The following is a 13,178-nucleotide window of genomic DNA, read 5'->3' as shown; positions in this document are numbered from 1 at the left end:
GCGTTATACTTGTTCTAGTAGACCCACTTGCAGCCAATTGGTTTGGTTCCCGATGGAGGATCAACCAGTTTCCAAGTGCCATTCTTTATCAAGGCATCATACTCCTTTTGCATCGCTTCTTTCCATTCATCATGAGAAGCAGCTTCTTTGAAGGAAGTTGGTTCAAATCTATAGACAAATTCAATTCACAATCATAAGAAACATCCATATCAACAGGTGAATCAGAGTCATCTACATGACCTCAATTTTGTCGGGTTGAATTTCTAGTTCCTGTCTTTCCAACCTCATCAGGATGAACACTATCAAGTGTCTTTGTCAGTGACTTTGTGGGACCTTTCTGAGATGGTCCAGGCTGCTCAGTTGATTGAGTTGGGACTGAATAAAGATTGAGTCTCCCAATTTTGTCAATCACATCACTCAAGGTATCATCAGTGGTTGGAGTTTCATGCGAGGGAGAGAGTGCTTCAGAAGAAGATTCCACAGGTTGATCCAGTATAGGAATCCCCCTTCAATATGTGGAATCTGATTATCAAATTCTTGAAATGATTTTGCATTTGTGAATCTATCCAAGCGATCAAGTTGCCACTCAACAACATTGTCATCTTTGGATGATTCAAGAAAGATTACATCTCTAGATACAACAAACTTTTTACTAACTTCATCATAGAGACAGTATGCTTTGGAGGTGTTTGAATACCCCAAGAAAATACACTTACGACTCCTTGCACCAAGTTTGTTTCTATGTACCTTTGGTATCAACTATCAAGGCATAACAGGTGGAACCAAAGACCCTAAGATGCTTTACCGAAGGAATGTGCCCATACCACATTTCATAAGGAGTCTTGTTTTAATAGCATTAGATGGAAATCTATTCTTTACATATACAGCACATAGAACTGCATCAGCCCAAAACATCAATTTTACATTTTTGAAAAACATCATGGAGCGCACCATATTTAAGATTGTCCTATTCATTCTTTCAGCTACTCCGTTCTGTAGGGGATTATAAGGCATAGTGGTTTGATGTTTGATCCCATGTTGGCGAATATAGTTTTCAAATTCATTTGAAGTGTATTATTTTCCATTATCAGTGCGAATAGAGCCAATATGAGATTATGCATCATTTTCAATCCATGTATAAAAGTTCTTGAATGTTTGAAAAGCATCAGATTTGTTCTTCAATAAATAAACCCAACACATTATGGTGTAGTCATCAATAAATGTCATCATATATTTATTTCCATTTGCAGAAGGAACAGGCATTGGACCACATAAATCTAAATGAATAAGTTCAAGTTTTCTATGTGCTCTGGAATGTGTATCATGAAAAGACTGCTTGCTATGCTTTCCTAGAATGCAAGCATCACATTGCTTAAGTTTCCTAGGAATTGTAGGCAAACTAGTAACACCATTTTTCTTCAACAAGCAGAGGTTGTCATAGTTCAAGTGTCCAAATCTAGCATGCCATAATAAACTTGATGGAAATGTACCTTCATCATAATGAGAATTGTATGAGAAATTTTGTGCACGAGCCGAGGTACCTTGCAGCTTGAGAAGCCTTTCTTCTTCTATCCCCGTCATGACAAGTGAGTGATTTGATGCTTTTCTCACCTCAACCTTGCCATCAAACATATGAATGGAGTGACCTTGCTGGCAGATGTGGACCAAGGACAGCAAGTTTCTCCTCAGCTGTGGGAGATATAAAACATCATGCAGAAGAAAGTTTGGAAGACTAGGTAATTTGAGCCTGATTTTGGCAAGCCCTGATGGCTTGAGTTTTGATTTGTCTGCAAAGTATACTGCTCCATCAACATTGTCAGTAAATTCTTCAAAAAAATATCTTCTAAAAGTCATGTGGCAAGTTGCTTCTGAATCAAGCAACCAATCATTTTTCCAAGAAGCAAGTGAAGCATTAAATAAGTCTTCATTTACTCCAATATTACAATGTGCCACAACATAGTGAGCGGATTCATGTGCTTTACCTCTCTTTGTCATTAGTTTTACCTTTAAGTTGATTTCTTTCCTGCTCAATTATGTCCCAAGGCAACTTGCATGTGGATGCATCATGTGATCCATCTCTATTGCAACATATGCAATGCAAATCTGACTTTTCTTGTTGAGGCCCCCCTGCCTCTGAAATTTCTTCTTCCTCTTCCTCTTCCTCTTCGACCACCTCTTCCTCTGGAAGAATCTTGAGCAATATTCTTCTCTCTATGTGCAAGACACATAGCCTCTTCAGAAGACTAAGGAGTTGTCTTCTTCCCAAAAGCTTTCTCTCTCTCAGCAAATTTATTCACAAGGGAATCAAAGGTAATTTCTTTGAGGTTTCCATTTGCTTGCAATGACTCAAGATAATTTGAGTAAGTGGGATAAAGTGCCTTGACAAAAGCTATCAGAGGAATGTCCAGTTCAACATTAGTGACTTTGATATCATGCATAATAGATTTTACTTTTGATGCAAGAGCAAGAGGATCATCATTTTGTAATTCAAGGCTGAACAATTTAATCATGAGTTGAACAACTTCAAGTGCAGAGTGTGAGTCATAGAGTTCCTTCAGTTTTTGTAAGGCTTCGAAAACATTTGAAAATGGCGAAATATGGTGACTCGCCTCTTCATTTACTAATGCTGCAATCAAGGCATAAGCCTTGCTGTTCTTATTTTCCCAAATGGCGAATTCCTTGTCTGAGGTAGGCTATTCTGGTTCTTTGTCTCCTTCTCCAACACACATTCCTTTCCACAGCTTGTTAAAAATGAGAGTGTGTTTGATTTTCCGAGACTACTTGGGATAATTCTCATTCCCATTGAGAACCACTCCCACAATAGATATTAATGAATGCATTGTAAAATCTATGTACTGTGGAAAAAAAAATACTTCTGCTGCAAAATTTTACTCCTAAAAAAAATTTGATTCTGATATATGAAGACAGAGGTATTATGTGGGGAAGGTGGTATTTGGGGAAGGTGTTATTGGAGGAAGGGTGTATATGGGGTAGGGGGTATATGGGGTGATACCATGCCAGACAACGTTATTATGATGAAGAGGCACACGTGCTATGGGAGGAGGTCAGTATCATGAACCAAGCGAATTATGACAGCAGCGTATTATGATATCAAAAGGGAAATGCAGTTGAAACAATACCAACAGTTTGAAGCAAAGACAACGTTATACTATAATTCAAAGACAATGAAATTATGAAACAATATAATGTATATCGGCGTTCTATGAGACTTGTATATGAAGATAGACAACGAAAACTAAAATCTGGACAGAGTTATACTATCTCTACCAACTGCGTTAACTTGTGGTAATGAAGGAGGAAGGACAGTGTTCAACGTAATATAACTAGGACAACGTCAATGTACATAACTGGACAACGCTAATGTATATAACCTGGAGCGGATTCACATATGCCAAGGGCCGAGGTATGGACTGTGTATGGTAGCTCGGTGGGCAGGGTATGGTATGCAGGTGAAGGGAGGCGATGGGGGTTGACTATGAATGGAGAAGGGCCATGGAGGAGGGTCGTGGAATATAACTTGCGCGTCGAGCAGCGTTCAAAACCAGGAGGTATCGACGAGCAATCGTATGGGAGAAGCGACAAGAGTATGGGCTGTCATACCACAAGCAGCATTCAAAACTGGGAGGTATCGACGAGCAATCGTACGGGAGCAGCGACAGGAGTATGGGCTGTCATACCACGAGCAGCGTTCAAAACTGGGAGGTATAGACGAGCAGTCCTATGGGAGCAGCAACAGGAGTATGGGCTGTCATACCATGGGCGTATGGGAGCAGTGTATGGGCCGAGGAGCAACGTATCCACCGATTCCTGCAATTTACTTGTGAATATACCAGGAGCAGGTTGCTACCTACCATACAGTCGTGACTCCTTTCTCATGCATATCACACTGTCGCCTTTCTCATGCCACTCCACAGTCGGCCCTCCACGACTCCATTTGCTTGTAATGACTCTGCCAACAGCATTCAATGCACAATAGTGATTTGTCAGTCTGCAAAAAAATGCAGAATGGAGGCATAATAGGCAAAATGGGAGTTACAAAGTAGAGAGGGAAGCCAAAAATGGCGCTGGCTCTAATACCATGTCAGGCCAGGAGGTAACTCCTCAAATGAGAATCTGTTTATTCATTTGGGCTGTTCATAGTTATATACATGAGGGAGTGACTCTTGAGTTTCATCTCCCAATGACTCTTCATTTTCCCTTATTTATTATTTACACTATTTACAATTGTTCACCCAATCCCTATGATTAGGTGTCAACACTTTACAAGTTAAAAAAAAAAAAAAATTGATTATTTTTGTCTTTTTTTAAGTTCCTGATATTTTCTTATATTTTCCCCAATATTGCCAATAGCTTAAATTTCATAGCCCCAGCGATAAATTGCAGATAACGATAAATGTAACATTGAAGACAAAGCTCTCAGCAAGCATGTTTTTCATTAGCATTTCATGTTATGTAGAACAGCATTAATGTTAGGTGTCCTTTATAGAGTCCACACAAGCAGAAACTTTTTGGAATCCTCTGTGAAGGATATGTTGGAATTCTCTGTACCCGACACATACTGCTTATTAGTAATGCTGGTATTTAATAAGATAGAGAACTCTTTTTGTATTATTATGCTGTACAGCACGGATGCAGCTTTTTTCTAATACAAATAGCATCTGTTTCTGTTTAAGAAAAAAAATGAATCACAAACTTTGAACTTCATCAACAGTCAACTTCAGCTTTCAGAAAATCAAGCACACAAAAGTTACCTCCATTAAAGGCTTGGTCATATTCTTCACGGACGATGGAGATCTCAAAACTGCCAGTGGGTGCGGTGGTCCTCGAGGCCCAAGGAGAATATTTGATGGCCTGGTCTGAAAAACAGAAAAAGGGCCTATTGTTCCCCATTTCCATCACTGAAGTGGTACTTTTTATGTACATCATTGAAGATCCAGTGGGCACTAATTTTGCAACTTGTTCAATTCAAATATGAAGTAAAATAAAGGAAAAACAGGTTTTACCACATCAACTTGATGAGCCACAGGAAAAGGTGATGGTCGAATGCCAGCTGCTTCCTGCATGGACCTGAACTGAAATATGTAAACAATCTGTTTACTGAATTTCTTCTAGAGAAATCTAACAATGGGCATCTATCTAAAAGGCAACGTTCTTGTGATTCCAGACGGTATTCTTTTTAGAGAAACCTCAAAAAGGCCATCTAAGGCAACCTTCTTATAGTTCCATACAAAATTGTTTCTGGAGAAACTTTACAAAGGCCATCTGTCTCTAAATCATCATTCGCATGATTCCACAAACAAGTCATACTTCTCCTTGTCTATCACATTCTTTATTTTCATTTGTTATCTGCCAATCATGCCCATCACATATAACCTGGATAAAACTTTAGAATGCATACGATATATAAAATGTGTAAATATCACATAAATACAAATATATGATAACTTACACACGCATTGCTGCAGAAGGATGATAGTAGCGGCATGTGGAGCCTCGTGAACAACGATCACGGAGAGAATCAAAGCACACAGTCACTTTATTCCTGAAAGAATGACAATTGAGTTATATAAACCAGCTCTTTGGTTGCATCATAATTCAGCCATTATAAGAAAGGGAAAATATTCCGCTCAAACTCTTAGACAATGCAAGGCAGCCACAATGGACACTGTAAATAAAGGTTCAAAGTGACAGTAATTAAATCCAGTGACATCTGGAAAACATAAGTCAATAGAGCAATAGAGCAATTCAAACATGTACACAGATTGTCAATTGAATATCCGTCACCGTGCAAATGTTTTCAAACTACTCCTAACAAGATCTGACCAGCTGTCACATACTAACATAGAAGTATCAGACTCTTACATCTTTATCATGAATAATCAATATTGAGAAAAAATCCAAATAATAAATCATAAAATAAAAATGTAACAAAATAAACGTATGCATGAAATGTCTTATTCATTAATGTCCACAAGACTGCTAATATTTAATGGGACTGTAACCAAAGACAAGGCCATGCTGCAAGCATCTCCAGTATAAAATGAAAGAAAAGTAAATGAACATTTGGTTTAAGTACATTCTATAATCAGCATACAAAAGAATCCCAGCAAGGGAGACCAGTCATCACAGCTGGATTACGCCATGATTATTCACTCCATAACACGATGTATGTTGCTGTCTCTGTGTAGTTGTTCAGCAAACTGATCAATTATGGTGGCCCTGATACTAAAGTTGTTTCCCATCCATTTCCCGTATGATAAAAGAACGATGTGATGACACAGGTATGTAATCTGTGATTTAGTCCCTTTGTTGCGAAAGTTCTTCATATACTGAGCCAACACCCAGATAAAGAGGGTTATACATCTCTAGTTATCAAAATACATCAAAGGTCATTAAAGAAAAAAAAACAAAACAAAACCCAAGTCTCTAAACAAGCAATAATGTCTGCAATGATGCCCATGGGGCATAGAATAGACAGTGATGGAGTGTACTGTTAAGGCACTCCGTGATGTGAAGGTCACCAATTCGAAACTCCACGGGCAAAAAATCCAGCCATGTTAAGGGCTGGTGTGGCTCAGGCATCTGATCCCCAGGGGATTTTGACAGCTTAGATGACCCTGGGTTGCCATTTCTCAAGCCAAAGGTCAAGCATGCAGTCATCTCCAGACTCACACAACTTGGCAAACAAAAATATATAATGTCTGCAGTGATCTGATAATAAACAAAGAATCTAAAGACAAAGCTATACTCTATCCATGTTTCCATTTGGCAAAGCCAACAAGTCTGCTAGCCTTTTCTAGGAATATGGTGGCCTGCTTTTTCCCAGAGCTCATAAACTGGCCTAAGCGAAACTTTTAGTCACAGGTCACACTGATATATCTCAGAATGGTCATGAATCCATTATTCGCATTTCATCCAATGATAGGTGTTTAACCCATGAAAAAATGCCTCTCAAATGGGCCATAATAGAATGTAGTATACAGTGAATTCTTCATGTCTAGATCCATGGTGTGAAGCACGGTTGCAAGGGAGCACCACCCCCCCCCCCTCGAATCCACTCCCAAAGCACAGTCCCTTTGGGAGCGCATAGGGAGCGACCCCGGGAGCGTGCTCCTTAAAAAATAATTCACTCCTTAGCTTTTTTTGCAAAAAAAAAATTGCAGAGACATTCCAAACACAATTTTTTTTCAAACAAACGAGTTTTTGAGTGGGACAGCCTAATGATCAAGCCTATGGCCCTACTATTGATATGCAATTCATGGTAATGTTAAATTCTTAAAATAAAAGGGACATTCTCATTTAATATATTATATAAAAATATATAATATTATTAATATTAATAAATTAAGAAAATAAATCGAAATAAATAATAATAATAATAATAATCCTCCAAGAAAAAGAAAAAAAGCAAAAAAATGAGAGGGGATACAGGGTTTAAGAGGAAGACCAGGAGAAAGGGCGGGAATCCAATTCTTGTTGATCTTCCTAAAATCATGTTCAATTTGCCAAAGTGTTTTTGTTAATTTTAGGATAACTATGGTATGTTCTATGCTTAGATCAATTTTACTTCAAATTTCTTTATTAGCCCAATATCATATCCAATATAGCAATCACATCAACATGATAGTAAAATGCAGATAGAACATAAACAATAACAGTAGAAGACAAGCCAACACAAGAGGACACAAGATATGGCACCAGCCAGGGACAAACCCCAATGTGGGGAAACCCTTGATCAATTCTTCTTATAATTCTTCAAAAGTTCAGCAGAGAGAGAGAGTACAATTTACAATATTCACTTGCCCAAACTGATCAGTGAAAACAACAGAAACAGAAAGCCCTAACCAGAAAGTCAACGCTGGTCAACAGGGCTGAAATTGACCTCCAAAACAGCTCGGTCAACCTTGGTCAACTCAGCCTCCAACAGCAAGATAATGCAGCCCAAAACAGTCCAAAAATAACCAGTCAAATCTGGTCAACAAAAGTCAACACAGCAACCTGAATTAGGGCAGTCAATGCTGGTCAATGCAGGGGTCAAACTGCCTCAGTTTTTGTGCCCAAAACAGCGGCTTGCCCAAACAGAAGTCTCCCTCACAAAACCGAAGTCAAACAGGGTCAATGCTGGCCAAAGTCAGCCTACTGAAATTTCGCCCTCTTGAAATTTTGCCACCAGAAATTTCGGTCAAATCTGGTCAATGCAACAGCTAGAAAACACAATCTTCCTTTCGCACGTGTAGAGAGAGAGGCCCAGAAATCCATACCCAATCAAGATGAGAGAAAGAAAGATGAATGAGATGAGATGCCAAAATGACGAGGAAGCACCTTGTATTTATATGCAACGTTGAAGGTTGGAAGAGACTAATTTGATGGTTGGCTGACCTTGACAATTTGTCCATAATCAAAATAAATTCATAACTTCATTTGTACATGTTAGAATGGGATGATCTTTAGATCAATCCTACACCTCTTGGAAGGAGGAATCCACGAAAAATATCAGCTGCCTCGTAAGAGTTGTCCAAAGTGATGTTTGGCCCTAGTTGCCAAATTTAACAGTGTTTCAATTTCAATGGATTTTGTGAACTTCCTGTGATGATAATGATTTATCCTAGGTAGGATCTTTTTACATAAATTTTTTACATTACCATGAAATGACCCAAAATGTTTTAGAGTAGTTCCGACCTCATTGGATTTTATATGGAGAAAGTAGATTTTAAATCTCACTCAAAATCTAGCATACTTATCAGTTTTTCAGGGTTTCGGATTAGGGAATTTGTAATGTTTCCATTGGATTTTGTCATGTACTAGGGTATGGAACTCGTATTAATCAAGAGCACCAATCCCTTTATCTACCTTGACGTTAGTGACATTGGTTGTCGAAGTCCTCTATCATGACCCTACTAAAAATGTACCCATCACTCAAACAAAATCTTGATTTGACATGCTACGTTTTTTCTATCTTATGTTAATGCTTAGAGGGTGATAGTAATGACAAAGATCCCAAGATGTAATGTCCCAAATGGAAAATTTTGCTAATTTGGTAGAAATCTAGCTTAACCAAAAATTCTTCATAAAATAACCATTCAACTAACAAAAGGTTGCCATGTAAAATATAACAGATAGAATGCATGCAATTCCATAACTCAATAAGCAGAAAATAATCTCAATTTTATTATAATATAAACTGGGGTTTACATGCTGATACCATAAAATAGCTGAGATGGGAAACTGGCCTCAAGAATCTACTCCAAACTAAATTGAAATGTCACTATTGAGCTCTCTTGTGAATTCTGGATGAATTCACCAAGGGGAGATGGGTACTCGCCCAATCCCACTGAATCACCCGAGGGTTTTCGTCCTGGGGCTACTGTTGAAGTAGAGAACCAGGTTCTCAACCTCTCATACAAGAAGAAATATCAAATACAAGATGTCCTCCAATGGCCTCCTCCTCCTCTTTTATAGATCTGATGGACCCTTCTAGACCCTCCTATTTTATTATTATTTTAATCATGGAGCACTTTTCCCTCTTTTATTTTAATTAAAATATTCTTTTTAATGCGGGAAAAGGGTAAATTGGCCACCATGTCTCCTCAGGTCACTGAAACTCACATCTAACCATCCCATCATGTAGATCTTCTCGTTCCAGTTCCAATGAGCTATTACACTATGGTGTTCTGTCAAGTATTCCTCCCGGAATGCCACCTTAAACATAATTAATTGAGTCAGGCCCAATAATAACTTTGTTTTTAGAAAGTTGTCGGAATGTGCCGGAATGAAAGGCAAACTATGCAGATGAGGGAATATACCAAGCAAATTCCATCGAACCTCATAGAAACTCCACAAAACCCCTCCAAAAGCCCATGGGCCCGCTGATGACACCAACTTGCACCTATGACCTGTCTGCCCCCAACTTTGAAAGTCCATCCTAACCATGTCATAAGGAACAACAGAAAAATGAACATTACATAAGATAGGCAATGATTTTGATGATATGTAGGAATTTGTTGTAGCATGATTTTTTTGGATGTTAGAGGCCATCTAGAGCCGGTTTGTTGATGTATTTTCGATAGATGGATTGCACCAGATGTTATTTTGGTTATGTGCACTCTTACATGCTATATAAATCAAAACTTGTAACTTATGGACCTGTGGTTGATAAAGATTGTAACTACTAGATGATTGATGTTGTATGGTTTAATCCATGTTTTTATGCTTTTTATAACTAATTCATCATTTTACATGCTTTTGTTGACATATATATTATATAAAATTCGCTCCCGACTCGGGAGCTTTTGAAAATGTCACTCCCTGCTCCCGCTTTCGCTCCTACTCCGCAACAACCTTGGAGTGAAGAAAGGGAACACAACCTGACTGGCTAGTCTCTTTGAGGATTGAAATTTAAAATATTATGTAAGAGCATATGTTCTGTGACTTGTTCCAAGTTCCAACTGTGTGTATACTATGTAGAGAAATTTACAAAGCAATAATAGCAAAAAATATTGCTGAAGAAAAAGTTGGTCTTCAAATCCCACTAGGATCACATAATGTGGAACATTTTTCTTGGAACATGTTATTGGAAAACATAGAGACGACGACTCTCTCATAATGTCAGTAGTTAGAATGCCACAAACTTGGACACCATATTTCATGGCCATGCAATATGACAATAATATGAAAAATTGGAAGTCAATGTTCTCAGAACCGGACCGGACTGGACTAAATCGATCGGTCTCACTGTTTTCGAGAGAAACACAATCCAAACCGGTGTCACGGACTAGAAAAGGACAATTTGGTACCGAACTAGCTAGTTCTTGTATGGAAACTATTGACCACACTTTGTCAACAATCCAAGGAAGCAGAGTACAAAGAAGTGGAGGAAAAATTTTCAAAGATCATAGTCATCAGCGAGCATGATTACATCATTGTAAACCCAATTTCTGCAAGTTTTATTTTAAATGATGCTAGTATGACCATTTAATTATGTAACAACACCTAGGTAAGACTCTGATTTTGGCAAAGGATTTCATCCTAGGAAATTTTTTAACCTCCTCGAATTACGTGTTTTTGTAAACATGCCTAGTCAATAGATCTTTTCTTCCAGCTTAAACCCCAAAGCTAAGGTGGAATTCATTGACAAGATCTTAGGTGAGTCCTAGTTTTATATCGAGTCTATTGTAAAAGTGTGTTTGTGAATAATTTTAGTGCATGGTCCCTCACCGCCAGACACCAACGGTAAGTTATTTTATTACAAGCACACTTGGTTTCATACTAAATCATATTGTGTCGTAGAATTGGGTAAATTATTGAGAGCCTATGTGTAAAGGTGTTTTTCCCTTTCAAGGGTTAATATTGTAATTCTTCGATGTAAAAAATATTTTAGTGCATGGTCCCTTGCAATAAGACACCATGGCTAAAATATTTGAGGGTGAAAAATTTGTTAATCCCCTTTAGAGTCAATTAATTAATTTTTCTAGCTAAACTAAATTAAAATCCTAAGCCATAAAATTGATTAATTTTGAGTCAAAAATAATTATAGAGAAGTCAAGTCCCACTAGCACAACCAGTTGAGGATGGGCCTCGTCAACAAGGCGACCCAAGATCAAACCTCACAGGAGGTGGTTATGCCATGTGCTAGGAGGAGACATGCTACAAAATCCAGTCAGCTAACGAGACATGCTAAAAAATATAGTCAGCTAAGGGTTGGTGTGGCCCAGGCCAAGTGCGAACCCCGAGTGACTTTGATGGCTTAGATGCCCCTGGGTCGCAGCTCCTCAAGCCACATGTCAAGCCTGGAGGATCACAGATGACAAACAAAAAAATAAAAAGATTATAGAGAAATTAATTTCTCTCCAAGTGGAAATAATCAAAAAATTCGTGGGTCAAAAAGAAGTCAATTTTTGGAGATCCACCAAAGAAAAAATGGATATTTTAAGAAAATTTGAGCCCTTGGAAATTGGTGGTTAAGTCAAAGTCTAATTTTTGAGAAAATTAATCCAAAATATTAATTTTTTGATTAATTAAAAGTGGTTTTTGAGAAAATTTCGAAATTTTCCTCAAAATAAAAAAATCAACGGTGTAGATTAAAAGATGATGAAGTTATTTTCGACAATCGAAATTATTTTGACGAGGATCAAACCAACTGGTCATTATTTTCCACTTGGAGGGGTTTCTCTATATAAAGAAGCTATTGAGCTTCTATATTCAAGAGATGATCTATGGATGAGAAAAAATTTCTAACGCTAGTATTGAGCTACTGCTCTGCTAGGAACATTTTTTTATCATAATAGAAATACTTTGGGGTTCAGTTCATGGTGTTCTTCATTCTGTTGATCTGTGGTATGTGTTAGCTATGTGTTATCCTATATTGTGCTGAATAATTTTTCAAATTGTTATTTCATTTGTCGGTGATAAGAACATTCTATTGATACAAGTTATCTTCAGTGATCTGATTCACCATATGATCTAACAACTTTATCTTGAGAATATTATAGAGATTTACAGGTACACTAACCCTTGGGCAACAAGTTCACAGACTATGGGGAAGAGTCGACTTTGTTTGGGCTCTAAGATTTCGTTGTGGTAAATTAATTTGTGGAAGGGTTTTAGCCAATCTATCTTTCAAAATTATTCATCCATTGTCATTTATTAAAAAAAAAAAAAATTATTATTTGACCTTGGGCTAAAAAGAATTAATATGTTAATGAGAGCTTGTAGATTTATATTGTAAATATTTTGTAAATTTCTTATTCAAGCTTCTCTGATCCATAATGAATTAAGCAAAGTCTTTCGGTAGAAATCACATAAGAGAAATTTTTGGCCGACGCGTTTCGAACCAACAAGTGTGGTTTGTTGGTTTGGAATTCTTTTATTCATTTGTGCAAGTGATAGCTCTCAAGGGTTTGGAAAACTTTTATTCATTTGTGCAAGTGATAGCTCTCAAGGGTTTGAAGCAGCACTTTTTTCCAGGATACTCATCCAAGGAAGGAAGGTTGATCTAGGCCCTTGAGGATAAGATCTAGCCTCCCCAACTTCCAAAAAAACTCAATGTCTAGCTAAAGAAGAGAAGTCGTCCAGCATTTTGAAGTGATCATTGGAATATTTGCTCAATTGCAGGGGTTTAATAATTTTTTAGGCCTTCTAGGCTTAGTCGTCTGCCTTTT

The 13,178-nt window shown here is 37.7% G+C and overlaps 1 protein-coding gene across 1 annotated transcript in view; it reads right to left on the bottom strand.

Moving 5' to 3' along the window:
- Window positions 1–13,178, bottom strand: part of LOC149217674 (zinc finger CCCH domain-containing protein 28-like) — a 258,614-nt gene that overhangs the window by 176,392 nt on the left and 69,044 nt on the right. The window contains exons 2-4 of the mRNA XM_089391401.1: window positions 5,471–5,563; window positions 5,025–5,088; window positions 4,773–4,877 (exon numbers count right to left, since the gene is read on the bottom strand). Coding sequence (XP_089247527.1) covers window positions 4,773–4,877; window positions 5,025–5,088; window positions 5,471–5,563 — 262 coding nt within the window. The remainder of the gene's footprint in view (window positions 1–4,772; window positions 4,878–5,024; window positions 5,089–5,470; window positions 5,564–13,178) is intronic.

This window comes from Pinus tabuliformis, chromosome 1_1, assembly GCF_031772625.1.
Source record: "Pinus tabuliformis cultivar Carrire ecotype Pingquan chromosome 1_1, CPIR1, whole genome shotgun sequence".
In the NCBI taxonomy this organism is placed as follows: domain Eukaryota; kingdom Viridiplantae; phylum Streptophyta; class Pinopsida; order Pinales; family Pinaceae; genus Pinus; species Pinus tabuliformis.
The sequence above is the reverse complement of the archived record's forward strand: the minus strand, read 5'-3'. Positions and strand labels throughout refer to the sequence as shown.